The following is a 22,802-nucleotide window of genomic DNA, read 5'->3' as shown; positions in this document are numbered from 1 at the left end:
TAAGTCAGCTAACTAGTTGGACGTTTTGTGACGCTTGTACAATCAACGTTCGGCCTAGTCATACAACTGAACAGCGCCATCCAATGAACGGGCTAGTGGTTCAATCAAACCGGCGATTAAACCAGTTGCCTGCGACATCTACATCTACACTGATACAAATGGTCTAACTGTTTTGGTTTCATGTGAAATTTGGATGCCATTGTGTCTTTGTCTACGAATGGGTGTTTAGATCTCGCTTAACCTTTTAAATGTAGATTATCATAACTATTGCTATGCACAAAAAAGTTCTTCTAGATGGTTCATTCATAAATTAAGGCGATAATCTTAGCATGTTATTTTCTGTTTCATAGTCCTACAATGAATCAATGGGCTAAAGATACTATATTAACTATTAAGGTCCTCTTTGAAGTGCGAGGTATCAAAATTGGTGCGCTGTATGCCGCTCGGTCGCTATTGGTTGAATGTATAATTCATTTCTTTTATTTAGTAAATTAAGTTATTCATATTATTGTTATGCATTAAAAGTACAAAACGTCCGTAATCTTAGTTCGCTTCTCGTACTGTAAGTGTAGTTTTGGAGAGCCTAGACCGCGCTTTGCCCCAAGCCTCTCCCACGCAACAACCCCCTATAACCACCCAAATCTCACAGTCTTCTATCTTCCGCAGGCGACAACAAACAGGAAGCTCCGAGAGACGGTGGCGCTGGAGCTGAGCTTCGTGAACTCCAACTTGCAGCTGCTGAAGGAGCAGCTGGCGGAGCTCAACTCCTCCGTCGAGATCTACCAGAGCGACAGGTGAGGGCGTAGTAACAGTGACAAAAGGTTTATTACAACACGATTCCGGTGTAATAGCTCCCAAACAGCTGAACCGTTAATCGATTTGCTTTTTTGAGTCATTAGGTAAAAGGTTTCCCCGAGTTAGCCATATTTTATTTAAATCAAATAAAAGCTTAGCTGTTCAAATGTTGTGCTATTTTTAGTGTTAAATATGGGAGATTTTTAACGTTAGTTAGGTTATATCTGGATATAATGTTATAAGTTGGACACTCACAGAAACAATTTTATTAAAAACCAGCCCTTAGTTAAAAAAAAACCCGTCAGAACTTACTTTTGGTAGCGCGTTGATGTCTAATGTATGGGGCTACGACGCGCTACGATCGTGCTACTTACTAACATAATCAATTATGTCACTAATTAGTAGAGATGCCACGAATATTCGGCAACTATTCGGTATTCGGCCTATTCGGCCAGTTTTTTCAGTATTCGGTATTCGGCCGAATAGTGCGTACTATTCGGGCCGAATACCGAATAGTAAATCATGTAAAAAATTACTTGTTATTTTAATCAAAATTGTGTATTTATTTCCAAATCACAACATTTTAGTACTTAAAATTAATCAGTAGTAAGTTGTGCTGGATAAAAACGAGCATTTCAGCATTTTTGGTAGCCCAAGATTGCGCTTTTCATTGTAACTATCCTCAGAAAATAACCTCTCACTATAAACACTACTTCCAGGTGAAGAAAGATAAGTTTTTGCAAATTTCAAAAGGTTCGGGTATAGTTTTTTGTTTGCTGACCACCACTTGTAAGGATTGGCCATCCGATCTAGGCGAACTATTATCAAATAAAAATTCAACTCGTTTGCCACAGCATTCTGCCTCCTAATAATTAGCATTTCTCATATTATCTGTAGCGACTTCTCCAAAGCAGTTCCAGGAACAAAAAAACGGCGTCGCCGAATATTCGGTATTCGGTATTCGGCCAATTCACTATTCATGGCAACACTACTAATTAGGTGTTTTATCCAAAAGTACTTATTCTTCTTATCGTGTCGACGACAAACCAACAAAGTCGCTAAAAACTACTAATTATATGGTTGATCTAGTTTGAAATATCATAATTATTACCTTTTAAGGATAAGCTGATTTACAATAAATTGTTAAAACAGCATATCAGATTGATTTAGTGAGCGTTTTCAAACACAACCAAGGAGCAATTTTGTCAGTGATCAGTCCAACTACAGGTCATTAATACCGGACATCCATTACTCATAGGCTGTGCCGTTACTAAAGCGAAAATTACTATAAAAGTTACGCTATTTCCGGAACGACCAATTTGGGTCACCATTCGTACCTAAGAATTTATTTGTCTAAATTATAAATGTTATACAATGGTAACGGATATGTAACTGTGTGTCATTCCCAGGGAGCCTTCTGTATTTCATAATCGTGAGTTTACTCAGCGCTCCCACTTGCTTATGTGGTGGGTAAAAACTTCTAATGGTCATATAGAGTTAGGTGTAGAGTTGAGCAAATGGTAGTGGATTCATGTCATCAGTGTCGCAACATAAATACAGCTAAAGTTTAAAAAAAATATTGGTGTATTTATTTTTTTTAAAAAGCGAGCATTTAAACAATTATAATGTGTGATCACAGCTGTAATACATACTTTTGACTTGTTTTTCACGAATTTCCTAAAGCTGTACTATAAAATGTGTTTAGAATGTTCTCCCGAGTCACAACTTTCGGTTTACTAAACCCACCATTTTTGCTACACCCTGAATACGTCGTCTCTGCATGTTGCACCTACTCTGTGCCTGCAATAGTAAATAGTAAAGACACGTTGCCCATCGCTTTCACATTTCACATCGAGATGCCGACAACGACCCGTCTGCAACGTGACAATAGCAAGAATTTAGGTGCAGTGCTTAAATATTGTGCCACAGAAACTGTTAAAAGCAATAAAATTCTTCTTCTCATGGTTTTGGTGACAAAGAGAGTATAGACTCTATACTACAGGGTGTTGAAAAAAGGGTATACTAAGCCGAAACCTACCTGTGCATGGTATATCTAAGCCTGATTTCAGTTTCGGGCTTAGATATACCATGCTGCACATGTAGGTTTGGCTTAGTATACCCTTTTTGCAACACCATGTATACTATAGAGTAGGGTTTATATCCGTGTAAATTTTGGCAATATGTCAGCTATCGATTAATATAATAAAGGTGTATAAAACCGAAAGACACCGCTAATTTAGGCAATTAAATGTTTACAAGCCAATAGTCGCTGACAACGGGAAATGTTAATACCTAATGGTCCAAAATTGGACAAAAGATGTCAGAATATTTAATTTGTATAGAAACTTTAGCAAGTCGTAAATTAATTAAGGGGCCTTTAAATGTTTGTAAGTGACAATAAAACGTTTTATTAGGTGACAATAATTCTCAGAATCATCGTAAATAATAGACGTTTTATACATATATACCTGCTTTACTTACTCGTAAGTACCTACATAGCCCTCAGATAATTCCAAATTTTATGACAGTATACCTATGTTCTATTATTATATGGAGACAGGCGCGAGTATAAGTATAATATACCCATGTTCATTTGTCTACTGTTGATGTAGAATACAGTGGACCCCCGGTAATCCGGCTAACAATATGCAGGGCAGTGTCGGACTATCGAATTTGTCGGATTATAGAGCACTGCCTAAGACCCCTATAGTCCGGATTTTTTTACGAAAGAGTACCTTGTAATCCGACAAATTACATAACCAATGACGAGAGTCTATATATTATACGTACATATGTATGAACTGTTAGAAGCAATTATTCACAACTGCTTCGTGGCCGCACTCTTATCTCGAGGAATAACACAGAATAGAAGAAAGTTGTCTATGACATGTCTTGTCTATGGACTGAGCGTTTTCTGACGTTTACCGGCATCTTGTTCTCAAGCATAAATTGCGCATGGCTTCATGATTCTAATTTAATAGAATCCTAACAATATTAACATAGTAAGTAAATATTTTAACGTTTAAAAGTACTTTTAAGTACAAATCAGACTTAATTTATGTAAGTCGAATTTAGTAAATTAAATAACAATTGAGAGCTTACGTTTTATTATAAAATTAAGCACAATAGCGGTGGCGCGTAGGAGTTGTGACCTGCTCAAACTTGCGTGATCTATACATATTAGCAAAGATTGTCAAACATAATTCTGTCATGTCGGATTACAGGGGGCGCCGGATTAGACAGGTGCCGGATTATCGGGGGTCCACTGTAATTAAAACACGTTTACTGTATCCCATGGAAGTAATAAGTACTTACGTACAACGTTGTACGAGGACATGCCATATCAACGAAAAAAATGCGCTTACCTAAACTTTGGTGTCAATTAAAATGGCGGCTTTTTTCTTGAAAAATGTAAACAAACAAATTGTTTGACAGCTGAAGTACCTTGTTTTTGGATGTCAATCTTGGTCAATCAACATGGCAACCGATCGCAATGTTGTAATTTTAGGCAAAGACAAAACTACTGTTGTCCTTTTTTACGTACGATAACACCAATAAGTTAAAAAGAGACGACGATATATTTTTAAGTACCGATTTTTATGCCAAGTCCTCTTTATTCTTTTGTCAATGGTAATTATTTATTACTTCCATGCTGTATCATCTCAGTATGTGTCAATGTCAATAAAATTTTAGATACTTATCTACAAACTGTATAAGCATGCATTAGGTATTGCAGGTACATAACTCTCGATACATTATGTGACTATGAAGAAAAAGCAAACGAGCCTTGCCTTAGGGTACGTCACCATAAGTGGGGTAAGCAAAAAATGCGCGCGGGATGTGTAAAAAGGCCAACTATTCATATTATGTAAGGCAATAATAGTCCTTGCCCGCGCACATGTTTCCAAGGCATTACGAACTCATTACTCGCCATTCACGCTTTTTGTCTCGTCAATTTTGCCCGCGGCCTCTTTGTACTTTTTCCTTTTATAGATGGCCAGTTCGCTGCTTGATATTTTTTCTTAATTTTATTGCCGCCTTACTGGAGCTGTGGTTTCGCAATAGATTTATTTATTCCGAGTTCTGACCTTTTTGGGAAGTCGGTTTGTTTGCTACTTTATCTAGCTAACTTTTACTTTTGCTGAAATTGTCCTAACTGAGAATAGTGGCAGGATTTTGGAAATAAAAGATGTTTATCGTTCAAAACTCAAACAGGTAGTATATTAATAATTTTTGGTTACATAGATCGAGGACAAGGGGAAGGGAACATGTAAATAGCCAATGAAATGATTTATCACGACATCGCGGCGCCGTGTGATTGGTTGATGACCATCTGTAGTTGTGTGCGTCGTCTATAGGTCATATGCATGTGTGCGTGCGTCTTCAACATGCCCCCGGCCTTGAAATGATCCAGTTTCAATGAAATTTTAGGTAATTAAGTATCATGGCCATCAGCTGAAAGAGGACAAATCTTCGTGTACGGTCGTCTGAGGATGCCTGAGGACGTACGGATGTCGGCCACCCTCGAGATCCCGTCTTTGCCTGGGAAGGTCTTCTCCACGCGGCCCATTTGCCATTTCAACGGCGGCAAGTTGTCGTCTTTTATGACGACCAATGTGTTGGGTTGAAGGTCGGTATTATTTTGCCACCACTTCACTCGAACCTGCAACTCAGAAACATACTCCTTGGCCCAGCGGGACCAGAATTGCTGTCGTATTTGTTCCAGCCTTTGGTATCGTGACAGTCGGTGCGTGGGCGTGGCGCTGTAGTCGGGGCAGGCGGGCGCCGTCAGCGGCCGACCAACCAGGAAGTGACCAGGGCTAAGTGGAGTTAAGTCATCTGGGTCTGCGGACATAGGAGTTAAGGGTCGGGAGTTCAGGACTGCCTCGATTTGCGTCAACACAGTGCTGAACTCCTCATACGTTAGGTGAGCATTACCTACCACCCGACGTAAATGGTACTTGCACGATTTTACCCCCCCTTCCCACAAGCCACCAAAATGAGGGGAAAATGGAGGAATAAAGGAAAATTTTATGTTTTCACTGGTAGCATAAGGGTGCTTTTCCACCAGAGATGTGCTATGCTACGATGCTATGGATGCGTTTAATATCCACCAATCATATTTATTGGTGCACATAGCTTAGCACTGGTGGAAACGGATTCAACTAAGATATGTTTTTTGTATGGAATGATGCGTGCTATGGATGTGTGCTATGGATGCGTGCTATGGATGTGTGCTATGGATGCGTGCTATGGACCATCGCGAGTGGTGTAGCTATGTATGTGCAGAGCAGACCTACAGTATGCCCGCGTTTTTCACTGAAAGTAGACATGCCATCGTGGAAGCAAAAGCTCGAGATGCGCATCTTTCTCGCACAGCTACTTTGCGGCGGCGCATCTTCGTAGCGCATCTTCCTCGCACAGCTACCTAGCGTAGTATTGGTGGAAACGGTCACATATTTTCGTAGCGTAGATATCACATCTTCGCAGCATAGCTGCATAGCACATCTCTGGTGGAAAAGCACCCTAACTTTTTATTTCGTCACTACATTGTGAGAGAAACTTGGCAAAGTCATTTTTTAGACCTAGAAAATTTCTTCCATTGTCTGAAAATATTTCGGATACTTTACCCCTACGACTAATTAAGCGTTTTAGACATAATAAATATGATTCAGTCGAGAGGTCACTAGCTAGCTCTAAGTGAATAGCCCGCGTAGCTAGACAGACAAATAAGCATATATAGGCCTTGGTTGTTTTAGCGCCCCGCCCTTTACGGTTCAAGACGAGTACTGGCCCTGCGTAGTCTACACCACAACGGTTGAACGGATAACTCGGAGTGATCCGCTGTATCGGTAAATTACCCATCAACGGTGTTAATGTTTTACCACGAATGCGCCTACACGTGACACAGTCGTGGAGTACCTTGCGAGCTAAGTTTCGGCCTCCTATAGGCCACCACGACTCGCGAATGTTAAATAATAACGCTTGTTGTGCGCTGTGAAGCAGTCGCCTATGCTCATAACGAAACAACAAAAGCGCAAAGTAATGTTTACCTGATATCAACACCGGGTGTTTTTTGTCGTAGTCAAGGTCAGGCGCATTTTCTAATCGGCCTAAAATGCGAATTAGACCGTCCTTATCTATAAATAGATTGAGCTTGGACAAATTATGTTTATTTTTCAACGAACCGTTAGCAGATAACGCTTTATATTCCTGCGGAAATGATTCTAATTGACATAATTTTATTAGTTTATTTTCGGCTTCTTTTAATTCACAAACGGTAACCGCGCCCGTACGCCTATTGTGTTTATTCTTATTGCGCGCATTATGAATAAAACGTAGCATATACGCGACGGTGTGCTTTATGCGATTATATTGTGAAAATCTTGTGAAAGGAAACACAAATGACTCACTGTTATCCTCAGCAACGAGCGAAACAGTGTTTGATTTTAACTCGGGCAGCTCAGTCGACGTAGGTACCTCGGCATGAATGGGAACTTGCTCGTGATTGAAATTAACATCGTGTAGAAATTCAGGACCCTCCCACCACAAAGAAGAGGTAGACAGATCACCTAACCCTACGCCTCGTGATACTAGGTCAGCCGGATTCTTTTTGCCACTGACATGACGCCACGGGAGATCTTTGGTTAAATCGTGAATTTCTGCAGTCCTATTTTGCACGAATGTTTTTAACAAGTTAGGTGCCATTTTAAGCCAGCCTAGCACTATGGTGGAGTCAGTCCAGAAAACTACGTTGCTGAATTCACATCGTAAGGAATCGCGTACCTTTGTATACAATCGTGCACCTAGCAAAGCACCGCATAGCTCTAGTCGCGGGATGCTGACAGGCTTGACCGGCGCGACTCGACCCTTGGAACACAACAAACGCATTGTAACACTGTGTGGTGTGTTATCGTTATCAGCACTGATGGTGCGTAAGTAAATACACGTCCCATATGCCGACTGAGAAGCGTCGACAAATACGTGACATTCAATAAATTTTGGATTTATACCTATAGCATGACGCGGGATTCTTATTTTATCAAGAATAGGTAATGATGAGACGAATCGAACCCAGACTTGCGTGACGTCATTAGGTAGTTCATCGTCCCAGGATATCTTTAGAAGCCAAAGTCGTTGCAATAAAACCTTAGCTTGCATTATTGTTGGACTGAGGAAACCTAGCGGGTCGAAAATTTGAGAAACGCTAGATAAGATAGTGCGCTTTGTAATAGAATTTTCATTGTTTTTATAATTGGTATTGAAATGAAATTCATCACTGATGGGAGACCAACCTATGCCCAATGTTCTATGGTTATCATTGTTATTATCATTGAATGATTTATAGTCCGACTGCTGATCATAGCTGCTATCATCGGGTACAAAGTTGTAAATCCATTTGCGTAATGGAAAACAGCCTGACTGAAGTGTGTTTGAAACATTTGTACAAAGCTTTAACAAATCATTTTTGTCGTCTAAACCCGTGACCATATCGTCGACATAAAAATCGCAATTAATTACTCGCTGGACGTCCGGATCAGTACTTTCGACAGCTAATTGCTTCAAGCACCTTACGCTGAGGAAAGCTGATGAAGCCAACCCATATGTCACGGTTCTTAGTTTATAAATGCTGATGGGTTGTGTCGGTTCATCGCGCCAGAGAATAAGCTGCAAGTCGCGTTGGTCTTCAGCTACCAAGCACTGCCGGTACATTTTTGCAATGTCAGCGCAAGCAACATAGCGGTATTGTCGAAAGCGAAGCATGATATCGATTAAATCACCCTGTATAGGAGGCCCTACCATCTGTATGTCGTTGAGCGACACGCCGGTGGAGGTGGCGGCGCTGCCGTCGAACACGGTGCGCAGCGGGCTGGAGCTGCTGCCGGGCCGCAGCACGCCGTGGTGCGGCAGGAAGTAGTGCGGGCTGCCGGGCGCCTCCACGCGGCTCATGTGCCCGAGATCTTCGTATTCGTGAATGAAATTACTGTACAACTGTTTGTACTCAGCAGAACGCTGCAGCCGCCGCTCTAAAGCTAAGAAGCGACGCTCCGCCTGGGAATAGGATTCACCTAGCGTGTCTGGTGACAGTTTGTGAGGGATGCGCACGCAGAACCTGCCGTCGGCGGCGCGCGTGGTGGTGCGCACGAAGTGCTCCTCGCAGGCGCGCTCCTCGTCCGTGCGCTTGTCGGAGATAGTGGAGGCTTCCTCGATCTCCCAAAACTTTCTTAGTTGAGTTTCAATTGTCTGCGTGAAATGACAATGAACCCGCCTAGTATCATCGCGTGAATTATGATTATTATTATTATTGTAAATCGGACCGGATATGATCCAGCCTAGCTTGGTAGATTGTAAATATGGTCCTTTACGTAATCTAATTTTACCATCGCATAATAAATTCCAAAATTGATCCGCGCCTATTAAAATGTCAATTTGTTTGGAATCTAAGAACGTGGGGTCTGCTAACTGTATGTGATCTGGAATACAGAACTGTTGTGCGCTTAATTCACATACAGGTGGCATTGTTGATGTTATTTTTGGTAGTACATAACATTGTATAGTTTTAGTGTAGGTATTTACGTGCGATTTTATATCTATGACACAAGTTTGCGTACATTGGGTCACAGAATCACCTACACCGCGTATTTCATGAGTGGACTGTATTAATTGTGCGCCTAGCAACTCGCAAAATGATTTGGTTATGAAGCATCGCTGGCTTCCACTATCCAGAAGAGCGCGGGCGGTATGTAAACGGCCATGGACATCAGCTACTTCGACTAGTGCGGTGGATAGTAGAACAGGCTGCGCTAGAACAGGTTTTGCGGCCTGAGTGTGCGTGTGTGCGTTGTGTGCCTGAATCTGCGAGTGAGATGAATGATTGGTTTCAGTATCACTGAAAGGGACAGCGCATGTTGTGAAAGAGGTAACGGTACTCGGGTCATTGACGCGATCAGCTGATTCCTGAAAACGTAACGGTACGCTTTTTTCAGTAACTGCGTGTATAGTAACAACTGATTGACTAGACGGGCTGTCGTCAACGTGAATTATTGAATTATGTTTCTTATTGCAACGCTTACAGGGGCCAAACCTGCAATCGTCTACCGCGTGTCCTGAACGTAAACAATTACGACATAACTTATTTTCGGCTATAAGTTTTAACTTCGAATCTAAACTAATGTCGAGGAACTTTTGACACGAATAAATTGGGTGATTCGCATTACACATGAGGCATAGTTTTTTAGGACGCGAAGTAACCGAATTACTACGATCTTGCGGTTTGTTATTGTTGGTAGAAACATTACAGTGTGAAGAATTATAAGTCTTAGGTGCGCTTTGTTTTTTATGGTCTAGACTTTCTTTACTGTGCGACAAATGCAATGTTTCTAACATGTCAGCCCGATCTTCAAGGAATTTAATTATATCGTCGACCTTAATGGGTATTTTCGAATCCTTTTGTGCAAGTAAGGAGCCTTTATATTGCTCCCACTCGCGTTCAGTGGTTTTATCCAGCTTTGATACAATCATATACACGACAAGAGTGTCCCAATGTTGTGTTGGTTCACCGAGCATATTAAGTGCCCTTAAGTTTTTTAGAATTGTATCAATTAATGTTCTAATTAAAGCAGCTGACTCTTTGGGTAATGGATTTAAGTTAAACAAAGCTTTAATATGGTTTTGAACTAGCAATCTATTGTTGTTGTACCGGTTTAACAACAATTCCCAGGCGACATTATAATTATCCGAAGAGAACTCTAGTGCATCAATGATAAGTGCAGCGCTTCCTTTCAGTGATGATTTCAGATAATGGAATTTCTGAATATTGGTAATATCTGTTGAGTTGTGTACGAGTGATGAGAACGTGTCCCTGAACTCTAACCAACGCTCGAATGAGCCGTCGAAGGTGGGCATGGAAATGGTGGGCAATTGCACTGATTTAAGAAGGTTTTTATTGCTACTACTGTGAGAACTGTTAGTGACCTCTCCACTGTTGAGAATTAACTCGGCCTGCGCAATGGTGCCGTAGTAAGAATCCTCGAACTGTTCACGTTGATCTAACTGGCTATTTAAATCACACTCATTAACAGATTCTTCTAATTTAGTTTGGAGTTCATTAAACTCAGCAAATAGGCTAGTAGCCCCTTGAATGCGTAGTTTTAAATCAATGCGATCTTGCGCTTTTAAAACACTATCCTTGGCCACGTTGGCTAGATAATTAGAAAACCTAGTGAGTCTACCTTTGACTATGCCACGTTTCCTAATAAGTTCGCGAATTAGTTTGTCAGTAAGTTCGTCTGTAACACCTCGTGTGGGGGACTTGGCACTAGACCTGGGTGCAGATGGTTCTAAAGACATTTTGGTGGCAAGTGAAAAGAGAAGGTACTCACGTGTGTTGCACTAAGTAGACGGAAGGCGGGCGGATGCCGCGTGGCCGGTCACCGGCGAGATAACGGATCGGTCACGTTATATAACACTGGAATTAATTTAAGCACTGTGTTTACACAAAAGAAGTATATAGGTGGGATAGGAGTAGGATGGGATGGCTGATCGTACCGTGGTGCGTGGCGTAGGTATCGTGTCCACGTGGAACTTTTGGCCGTCTAGTTCCTCGCTCCTCCTCTAGACTGATTTTGCAGTGGTATCCAGTGTCCTCTGTCCACTCCTGTCCAGTAGCTCCTTGGTTTCCAGGGAATGAGCTCAGGGAAATTGCGTCTTCAATCTCGTGCCACGTGATTCCCAATCACGTTAAATATGTCCATAGGTCGTCGTTCCTTGGTATTTATATCCGGCTCGAAGGACCAATTATGTTTGCTACTTTATCTAGCTAACTTTTACTTTTGCTGAAATTGTCCTAACTGAGAATAGTGGCAGGATTTTGGAAATAAAAGATGTTTATCGTTCAAAACTCAAACAGGTAGTATATTAATAATTTTTGGTTACATAGATCGAGGACAAGGGGAAGGGAACATGTAAATAGCCAATGAAATGATTTATCACGACATCGCGGCGCCGTGTGATTGGTTGATGACCATCTGTAGTTGTGTGCGTCGTCTATAGGTCATATGCATGTGTGCGTGCGTCTTCAACACGGTTGCCGTTGCCGCTCTACTGTTCTGGAAAATCCAATTTATTGGCTACGGTTGGCAGTGAAATCATAATAAAGAATCTTATTCAGTTTTACTTGTGATAGACCATAAAGTTAGCTCATGCAGCCGTGGTACTTATAAAAACTCGAATTCCAATATCAACCATAGACAATATAGGTTGTACACATGAGACCTTCAAACAAAATTATAGTAATCCATTCACATTGTAGGCGGGAACTTGAAATTAAAGAAATAAGTGAATGAGCAAAAAGGTCGGCTCCGCGGCGCCATATTGTTGCAAGTTGCAGTTTCCTCATTTATTTATTTATTTTTATTTAACACGTGATATCTATATTAACTATGTATTAAACGCAGACAGCTGTAAGAACAGACTGTATACATTATTATGTGGTATAGGTAGTAAGTAAGCCGAATCACAAGATTAAAGTGGAGATGGGCAGGACACTTGGTTAGGAGGGATGACGGCAGGTGGACTGGGGCAGTCACAGAGTGGTGGCCAAGAACTGGCAAACGAGGAATAGGCAGACCGCCGGCCCGATGGTCTGATGACATTGTTAAGGTGGCCGGTAGACACTGGACTAGACTCGCACAGGACCGGAAGAGGTGGCGTGATAGGGAAGAGGCTTATACCCAGCAGTGGGCAGATACGGGCTGATAATGATGATGATGATAGGTAGTAAAATTCTATAAGAAGTAGCTGGATTAGGTGGAACATAATTATTAATTACTGAGTAACTTCAATGTTATAAAAGAAAGAATAATAAATTGGGCACTGGTTAAACATTTTGTGGGGTAGAATCTAGTAAAATGTACCTATCTGGCTCCCTATCGCGAATTTGTTTTGACAACGATTTTCGGATTCAAATTGTTCGTAAATATTCCTTCGTTTTGACTTTGCGATAGTGCCCCTGGTGTCCTGTGCGTACTTATGAAACTCTTTGAGTTTCATAAGTACTCTCATTAAGTAAATTAATTTTAAATGAGTGACTCTCATTAATTAAATTAATTTTAAATATACTTCATTTATTAGAATCTTACGTTATTGTAGTTGCATTTTCTGTTGTTAATGATCATCCTTGTCTAAGTTTGTATTCATCAAGAGACATGTCATTCGTGTTGGACGTTAACGTTAACTAGACAAGACAATAAAGTATTCTAACTATTGCCGATCTATTGTGAATTATCAATACAATCGTATCTCATTCTTTACCAGTTGATTTATGAAAGTGTTAATTCAATTTCATGTGAACTATACCGCTACGAATGCTATTCAATCTCTTACATGGATTGATTAACTCTCTTTTCTCTTTTCCGCAACGAATGATAAACGGAAACGGATATCGGCCATTACAAAACAAAATGTCATACGCTGAAGCAAAGGTCTTATAATCAAACAGCCAAACTCATATTTTTTTAAATGTCTTTTTTTTCGGCAGCAAAGAATTGCAATCAAACAGCCACTAGTCTATTATTATTTTTAAATTTGATTTTTCTTCTTCTGCAGCAAAGAATGGGTGATGCCCATGATCCCGCTGGGGCTGAAGGAGACCAAGGAGGTGGACTTCCGGGAGCCGTTCAAGGACTTCATCATGGAGCACTACAGCGAGGCCCCGGCGGCTTACGAGGACGCTATCTCGGACTTTATGGACATGAGACAGGTCAGCTTCAGATACTTTAATTTTGAATATTGATTTTGAATTTTTACATGTATGTATTTATTACCTACTATCCTTCTTATGTATAATTATGAAACCCATGGTTGTTCTTGTAAGTACAAACCGGTACCTACTTAATCAAAATTTTTACTTACACTTCACATAGATAGTTACATATTTTTTATTTGTACTCAATTAAATGGTTTAATATTTGTGCAAGTTTCCTCACCATTTTTATTACCTTTTTCCGTAAGTTTACGTACCTATATATGTATACAGTACCGGCGTTAGGGTAGGGCGCGGTTGGGCGACCGCCCAGGGGCGCCGGACTTTAAGGGGCGCCGTAGCGGCGCCCCTTTATACAGGGTTATTGGTAAGTAGACCTGATCCCTTCAGGAGGTGATAGAGGAAGGCATTTCCAGTCAATTGAACCCTATAATGCATTATGCGAAACTTAACCATTTCTAAGATATTTAAAAAAAATTTTTTTTTTCTTTTTTGCTAAAATTGTATGATTAAAACCGAAAATAAAAATAACTAGCCTTATTTCAATATTTTTTTGGATGTTTTGCATAAGTAAAACCTATATGTGCAAAACATCCAAAAAAAATATTGAAATACGGCTAGTTTTTTTTTTCGGTTTTAAACATAAAATTTTGGCAAAAAAATTAAAAAACTCACCCCCTTATTCATAGAGAAGTTACAGAACGTTTTAACTAATAAACTGTTTTGTCCCTCTCTGTCAAAGAACAAATTGTTCTTTCTCGGAGAGGGACAAAACAGTTTATTAGTTAAAACGTATTTTAACTTTTCTATGAATAAGGGGGTTAGATATTTAATATCTTAGAAATGGTTAAGTTTCGGATGATGCATTATAGGGTTCAATCGACTGGAAATGCCTTCCTCTATCACCTCCTGAAAAGATCAGGTCTACTTACTAATAACCCTGTATTCCCATGTCTGTAAGCGAAAAAAAAACGATGTGTTGGCAACACTAGAATGGAACTGGAGAATTTTGAAAAGTCTCGACTTCAAGACCTTGACGTGAAACGCCACTCTCGGAAGACACGCCCTAAGCCCTCCTACAACTATACATACAACAGGATGGGACAGCTCTACTGTGCTCAGTGTGACAGGGTGTTCAAGACGAAGTTCGGACTTGCCAGCCACATAAGAGCACATAACAGAGTGTAGCAAGAGTCGCTGTTGTCGGATACGACGAAGAGGACATCATCATCATCAGAATGGAACACAGTGCTCAATCCGTTCGGTCGGAGCACTACATACATACCTACAGTTCATTTTACTGGGAATGCCCGACCACAGAGAAACACATTATCAATCTCTTTTTAACATTTTAGTTCAAAAGAGTTGGCGTTATTTTTGATGGAGCCGAACACAGCTCATTCTTATTCATTCAATCGGTGCACGCACTTAAAAACAATCGCAATTACATATTTTAAAACAAACAGACGCAGTAATCAGGCGGTCCACGCTAAGTTACGAACTGCATTTTTTTTAAATTTTTCATTAAGTAGGTAATGGTTATTTCATTATGATCCTTCGCCTTTTTTCGTATGGGTTTGAATTGCAGTTTGGGGGCGCCCCGTAGAAATCTCGCCCAGGGCGCTGGTAGTACTAAAACCGGCACTGTATGTATACCTACTAGTTACTAGTACTATCGGAATATCGTATAGTTTTACAGAAATCAACAAAAGGTGCTTGAATCAAATAAAACAAAAAAACATGAACTACCTAAGCATAGTGATGTAAATACCTAATTAAAATGATTTAATATTCTAATTATTCATCATTATGCTCTCCTTGAACTATCCAAAATTATTTTTGAAATGATAAACGCATAATTTATACAATAATTAGCATGATTATCTCCAGTGTTCGTATCCTGCCTGGGATTATAGTGCCGAAAGGAAGTAAAATCAATTCTGGCCTTGATCTACTAAAACTTGAATAATGCATCGTGGAAATAACAATATTTTAACTTAACTAAGTATTTATATAAATTTGATCTACCTCTAAAATTTATTGGATTCTTAAAAAGATCAAGGATTTTGGTTTCGCATTTTTTTTATATTTTAGAAGTAGGTATAATATTTCTGACGGCCGAATGGCGTAGTGGTTAGTGACCCTGACTACTGAGCCGAAGGTCCCGGGTTCGATTCCCGGCTGGGGCAGATATTTGTATAAACACAGATATTTGTTCTCGGGTCTTGGATGTGCCCGTAAAATGGCAATAGGCTCGCCCCCTATTACATTGGGACTAACATAACACTGGCGAAAAGTGGGTGCAGCAATGCACCTCTGCCTACCCCGCAAGGGAGTACAGTAGTACAAGGCGTGAGTGTGTGTGTGTGTGTATAATATTTCTATGTATGTACATACCGTAATCGTCCACTTCAGGAATTTCACTAAGAAACATCACAACACTTAGATAACATAGTGATACTAAGGAAAGGTTTTCTATTGGAGATACATAAGATCGCAGGTTCCTCCCTAGAAGGTTAGACACCGATTTCTAGAGATTCATCTCCTGCAGAAAATTTTGCGAGGTATCTGTTTTTTTTCTCCTCTATACTTAGGGCCCGGAACCTGTGGAAATGTCCAGATATGGGCGACTCTTGGCTGATAATGATGATGTAAGCGCTTGCAGTACTTCCTACCACTGAACACTAAAGTTACGTTGGCACAGTCCTTACTGTTTCCCATTCTTGATTACGCCGATGTAAGCTATCTTGACCTCACTGAAGAGCTACTCAACAAACTCGAACGTCTCCAGAACCTGTGCATCCGATTCATTTTCGGATTGCGCAAATATGATCACATTTCTGAGTATCGAGCTCAATTACAGTGGCTTCCGATTCGCCTTCGCCGGAATACTCATATTCTCAACATATTGTACAGTGTTTTAAATAACCCCTCATCTCCCCAATACCTGAAGTGCAAGTTTTCGTTTTTGTGTTCACATTCTCAGGGTAGAGCCATGAGGTCGGTAGAAAACAAATTGTTGAGCATTCCTGATCATAATGCTGCCTCCTATAGCGATTCATTTGCAATGAAGGCAGCATGTTTGTGGAACTCCTTGCCTAGGAAGTACGACAGTCACCATCAATGGCAACTTTTAAAAAAAATATTAGACATCACTATTTTGAATCATTAGGTTGGCAGGTAAAATAGATATATAGGTATATATATTTATATTTATGTAGTATATATTTATATATAAGTTATATGTTATAATATTATGTTTATTTTATGTTGTAATCATGCACTGTTAATTTAATTTTAGATTTAAACCATAGGCTAATTTCTGTTTGATAATTATTAATTGTACCTACTCAAGTTAGTTAAAGGATCTAATGTCATTTATCTTTCACCCAGTCGTAGGTTGGCTGGAAGAAATTGCTTTTTGGCAATAAGCCCGCCTTTGTATACGTCTTGTGTTTTGATTTGTAACTGTTCTCTTTTATGTTTGCTTGTGTATGTGTACAATAAAGTGTATATAAATAAATAAATAAGATGTTAAAGACTTTCCTCCTTCCAGGCCATGTGCCCGCCGTGTTGGCTCTGTGTTTTTGTTTGATTAACGATTGTTGATGGGTGGCTCCCTCCTCTCTTCCAGTCCCCAAATGCCTACCCTCATGATGATTATTCCCTATATTTCCAGGCCATGCGCACGCCGGTCCGCTCGGGCGCGGGCGTGGCGCTGCTGTTCAAGTACTACAACCAGCTGTACTTCATCAGCTCCAGTTCTCACCTCTTACCCACCCGCCAAGATTCAGTCAATAACTCTCCTGTCTTTGTCGTGCTGTTTGCGAGCTGTGTGTTTTTGTTTGTGTTTCTCCTCTATAGGATCTTGAACCTGTGAAAATATCCAGAAATGGATGATTCATGGCTAATTATGACGATATTGCCTCCTTCCACGCCATGCCGTGCTAGCCGTGTCTATTTTTCTGTTTGCTGATGAGTTTCTTCCTCTAATCTAGACCCTAAATATTTTATTCCAGGACCTAAATATCGAGAAGTGGACGCTTTTTGACTAACTAGTTATATATTCTTCCTTCCAGGCCATGCGCACGCCGGTGCGCTCGGGCGCGGGCGTGGCGCTGCTGTTCAAGTACTACAACCAGCTGTACTTCATCGAGCGCCGGTTCTTCCCGCCGGACCGCTCGCTCGGCGTCTACTTCGAGTGGTTCGACTCGCTTACTGGTACGTGATAATGTTCTAGTACACGGACGAGCAATGAAAAAGTTCCATTTACAAAATGTCAACACCAAATGATTCCGATTATATTTAGAAGTTGATTATAATATTTACGTTTTTAGTTGGTAAGTGTTGATGTACTTAGGTAGGTACTTTAATATTGCGGACGGCGTCAAATTTGGTGCTTTTGCTAACTGGAACTTTTTAATTGCTCGTGATTGTACGTATATGTTACAAGAACAAGAACTTACAACATAGCACCTATAACAATACATTAGACCCACATTAGGGAAGGCACCAGCTTCGACTGATAACTTAATCAACTGTAATGAGTCGAACTCTAATGTACTATCGCCACGCTACGAAGAAAGGATGGGCGTGTGAGTCAATATTTTAATTTGCTTTCAACTCTTCTAATAATGCACGTGTATGCCTAGTAATTTGTATGAATGTATTAATTCCAGGAGTCCCATCTTGCCAACGAACAGTTGCGTTTGAGAAGGCGTGTGTCCTGTTCAACATGGCGGGAATCTACACACAAATAGGCGCTAAACAGGTATAACAACCACTTTATATTCATCATTATTTCATGCTTACCTTCAGCTGTATTACTTTCTCTTGTTTTCCTGACACAAGGGATACAATTGCTCACTGATATGATCACTGATATAATAATGATGATCATTATATTATTATGATGATGATCATCACCAACTCCCAAGTTATGTACAACAATCCTCCTTTGATCTGTTTATGGCTCTGTTGCACGAAGGAACTACATCAGTCACGGACTGCATACCTACTGTAAAATCATTAAGTAGTAACTTCATGCAGGTATCCAGCCTGCATTTTCCTCTTCGACCTCACAACTCAATCTGACCAGCCTGTAATCAATCTACCTCTGTCTGGTACCAGGATCGCAACACCGCACAAGGGCTAGACGGCGCGGTGGACGCGCTGCTCCGCGCGGCCGGCACGCTTCGCTACATACACGAGAACTTCACCAACGCGCCGAGTGTGGACCTGGCTGCTGATACTCTGCTGGTTCTGGGGGCTTTGATGACGGTAAATAACAATACTATACCACCAACTCTTCAGTCTTAGGGCAAGCCATGAGCAAGCCCATGCATCACGAGTCGATAAACATACGATTAAAGGCACCGTATTTATCGTGAATCGCGATATAGTGACGTTTATCTACATCGATAACTGGTCCGTAAAGTGGGTACTGCAGTGGACTATTGTCGGGCTGCTAGTCTGGTACCAGGAACGCAATACTGTGTAGGAGTTATACGGCGCGCCGGGACTATTTGTGGGCTGCCCATTTGGTACCATGAGCGCAGCAGTTAGAAGGAGTAATGGACACGCTGCTCCGCGCGGCCGGCACGCTGCGCTACATACACGAGAACTTCACCAACGCGCCGAGCGTGGACCTGGCTGCTGATACGCTGCTGGTGCTGGGTGCTTTGATGACGGTATGTGATACAACAATTTAATAGTAAACCGTACCGACGATTCTACAGTGTTAAAGCAAGCCAATGGGCTGTCGCCGCAGCACGGGTCGATAAACTTCCGATTAAATCGGTGGTATCTATCGTGAATCGTGACATGGCGACGTTTATCTACGTCGATGATGAACTGGTGCAGATGGAACTGCAGTAGCCAACATCCTGACATCTAGTAAATAAATTACAGAAACCAGCCCCTTTCAAAGGCTGGACATAGAGTAATAATTCTCTAATAAATGTTAGAATCACATCATCATCATCAGCTGTGATGATTCACTGCCGGTCATTAGAACCTCCCAAGGAGAGCTAACAAACCCCGTCCATGACTTTTACCTACTTATTCAGTAGTTAACAGGAGTTCATGTTATTTTACCTCAGCAAAAGGTGACCGCAGAATGAGCCTCAGATTCTTCCCATTCGGCCCAACTACTAAACTCTTCTTTTACAACACCCCCTATAACTATAATCCCCTTATCTACCCCCCAGGCGCAAGCCCGAGAGTGCCTCTTCGAGAAGCTCCAGCTCCAGGCTCGCGAGGAGTGTTCCGCCCGGGAGATGGAGCTGCGGGACGACGTGGACCTGTGCCTCGACCTCGCGCAGGAGAGCGCGCAGCTGGCGGCCACCTATGAGCAGCTGTATCAGAAGGTAAGGGTTGTATGTTGGGTTGTGGCTGATGGAAAAGCATTGTTTTGGACTTTCCAAGGAAGAAAAGGGGCGTTAGTTTGTGACCCTGAGGCGACTCTCCTTGTGAGTACTGTGGCTATATACTCGTATACGCTGGATCCCTGATGTCAGACTGCCGTCTGACTGAAGGTATAGTGCCTGTAGTTTATGACCTAGTCGTCGGGAGCTACAGGTCACTATAATCAAGTAGTTCAAAAAATGGGTTCCGTGTCCAAGGAAAAAAAGGGGCGTTAGTTTGGGATCCTTCAGCAAGGTAAGGATCAAGGTAATAAGTTTATGGAGTTTCCTATATACAAAAGCATCACCGTTCTTCTAATTATTGCCAAAGGGAGTGCGTTATCTCAAGGTTGTAAGACTTATTGCCATCAATCTACTCTAGAAGAAGAAGAATTTTGAAATTCCGTAGGGCTTATTGAACATCTAAACGCCCTACGGAAGAGAGGTAGATCCAGCGTTGTTTTTGAGTATAGTGCTTGCTTACAAACTCTTACCTTTAAACACCTTCCGAATTTTTGTGCACTATACATAGGGTTCAAACATCATAGTGCTCATTCTGTATTTTACAACTGTGTATTTCGTGTGGTGCAGATGCAGACGGAAGGAGTGTTCAACTACGTGCCATACTCGTGGGTGTCTCTGGTCCACGTCAAGACTGAATTCTATAAAGGTATGTCGGTGTTCTCTAATTCGTTACACAACATCATCATCACCAGCAGGTATTCAACCAGCACTAGTTATTAGACGTAGGCTTCTCCGAAGGATCGTTTCAACACTCTGACCTTAAAATGGCCCTAATGGCCGAAGGGCGTCTCACGCTCACGGTTTTTGGTCTCCAATCGAGAACTCGTCTAGCCCGTGGTAACTCACTTAATTGTATTCTCCCTTAGCCCATTAACAAAAGACAAATAACAAACCCAGCAATTCCCCCCAGCTTTAGCCCACCACTTCTGCGCGACGGGCCTGCTCAACGTGTCCCGGACCACCACCCGCATCAACGACCGCATCCGGGCGGTCTACACGGCCGACCGCGGCGGCGACACGGTCCGCGACACGGCCGACGAGCCGGACAGGGTGGCGCTGGGCATGGCGCACTTGGCCGAAGCTCAGGCGCTGTATGAAGAGGCTTTGAGGTTGCAGCGGATGTGCAGGTTTGGGGACACTTTTATAACTAACTATAGGTTTTAGAATTATTAATTCAATTTTATAAATTATTAAACCTAGAGTAATAGTTATTATTCTATGACCTTAATATGTAGGTAATCCAGCCACTTTAAATACCTGGCACAGTGAATAAAAACATCGTGAAACGTACATAACATTCATCACATTCATCACATCTAGATTATGTGCCCACCAACCCGCAGTGAACCACTGTGGTGTAAAATGACTTAGGAAGGGTCTTTAAACCTTGGTGACCTTTCGGTCCATGAGGACAACTTCCCAAAGGCACAACTACCCAGCAACACAACTTTATAAAACTGCAAGGCTCAAACAAAATGTCTATTTGGGGTCCAATTCGAGAGAACGTTTAGCTACCTATACTCACACAGAGAATAGAATAGAAATCCTGAAGCACTAACACTACCCCTCCCTCCCGCAGAGAGCTCCGCGGCAAGGAGTGCCTGGCGCGGCTGGTGCGGCAGCACGCGGAGCGCGCCGGCAAGGAGCGCGCGCAGTTCGACGAGCCCGAGTTCAACGACCTGCTGGAGGCGCCCGCCATCTTGCGTGAGTGCACCCTCCCCTCCCCACCCCTCCCTGGCCTTCTTCTTCCAGCCACTACCTTGATTTGGTTTTTTCTCTCATGCTATATGAAACTGTGGAATAGTTAAATATAGCTTGTAATTATGCCTCGAGAGAAGCTTGTTTGTCTACATTCCATATTCAATTGTTCAACAATATACAGAATTTGCACAGGCTTGAAGCTGATAAAGAGGCAAAGAATCATATTTATGTAACTATCACACCTCCAGACCTCCAGTCTGTTCAATCATCCTTATCCAACAGCGGATTTTCTTCCGTCCGCCGTAAGCACGTCAAAATCTCATTACACAAACTAACATCAACCATCTCAAATTCCAGCGTCATCGAAGTTCCAACTGGCGCTGACTCCGCCGGACTTCGCTCAGCACCGAGTGGAAGACTTATTCAAGTCTCTGGGACCCATCGCCATATTCTCAGCTAAGCGCCACTGGAGTGCCCCACGCCTGGTGCAACTACAGAAGAACATGGATAAAAGAAGAGACTCCTCCAGAAGAAACAAGAACGGAGACGTAAACGGGGACGAGGAACATCTGAAACCTTGTGAGATCATCAAAAACGGCATCAAAAACCTCCGAATGAGCGGCAAAAGAGACAGATCAGAAGACAACAGTACTTACTACAACCAAATAATCAGAAGCGACGAGAAATACACCGATGAATATGAGAAGAAACTACACAGAGTCACAAAACAGAACGGGGTCTACATCAATAGTTTCAACAACAATAACTGCGATTACCATCCGAAGGTCATCGATAACTTTGAGTCCAAATACAGCGATTACAGACACAAAGTCAGCAATGACAGTTTTGTCAGATCGAATACGGAGAATGGATTCAATAAGCTAGATAGGCCTGAGGTTTACTGCAATGGGCACTTGAAGGAGAGGAATGCCAGGGGTGATCGTAGAGGTTCGAAGAATGACCAGATAAGAAGGGTGGCGAGTGACTACAATGTTTCCAATGTACAGAAGAATGAGGATGAGGGATTCGGGTTTTCCGTTCGGGGAGATTCGCCGGTCATCATTGCTAGTGTTGAACCCAATTCTTTGGCAGAGGTAAGAATTACAGTCATTGAG

The 22,802-nt window shown here is 41.7% G+C and overlaps 2 protein-coding genes across 3 annotated transcripts in view; one reads left to right on the top strand and one right to left on the bottom strand.

Annotated features, from left to right (window-relative positions):
- The window catches only part of LOC105380923 (rhophilin-2-B), a 90,647-nt gene that overhangs the window by 64,888 nt on the left and 2,957 nt on the right, over window positions 1–22,802 (top strand). For both annotated transcript variants that reach the window (XM_038109369.2, XM_038109370.2), the window contains exons 4-13: window positions 667–794; window positions 13,402–13,555; window positions 17,638–17,779; window positions 18,238–18,329; window positions 18,689–18,838; window positions 19,768–19,926; window positions 20,554–20,632; window positions 20,897–21,113; window positions 21,566–21,690; window positions 22,045–22,781. In XM_038109369.2, the coding sequence (XP_037965297.2) occupies window positions 667–794; window positions 13,402–13,555; window positions 17,638–17,779; window positions 18,238–18,329; window positions 18,689–18,838; window positions 19,768–19,926; window positions 20,554–20,632; window positions 20,897–21,113; window positions 21,566–21,690; window positions 22,045–22,781 (1,983 nt within the window). The remainder of the gene's footprint in view (window positions 1–666; window positions 795–13,401; window positions 13,556–17,637; window positions 17,780–18,237; window positions 18,330–18,688; window positions 18,839–19,767; window positions 19,927–20,553; window positions 20,633–20,896; window positions 21,114–21,565; window positions 21,691–22,044; window positions 22,782–22,802) is intronic.
- On the bottom strand, window positions 4,988–9,269 carry LOC119693045. The gene is made up of 2 exons (XM_048628380.1): window positions 7,582–9,269; window positions 4,988–5,640 (listed from the first exon to the last, which is right to left on the bottom strand). Exons 1-2 carry the CDS (start codon window positions 7,616–7,618, stop codon window positions 5,231–5,233), a joined length of 447 nt encoding a protein of 148 aa, XP_048484337.1. The 5' UTR covers window positions 7,619–9,269; the 3' UTR covers window positions 4,988–5,230.

Source organism: Plutella xylostella, chromosome 20 (assembly GCF_932276165.1).
Source record: "Plutella xylostella chromosome 20, ilPluXylo3.1, whole genome shotgun sequence".
Taxonomy (NCBI): Eukaryota; Metazoa; Arthropoda; class Insecta; order Lepidoptera; family Plutellidae; genus Plutella; species Plutella xylostella.
This window is presented reverse-complemented; position numbering and strand designations above follow the sequence as displayed.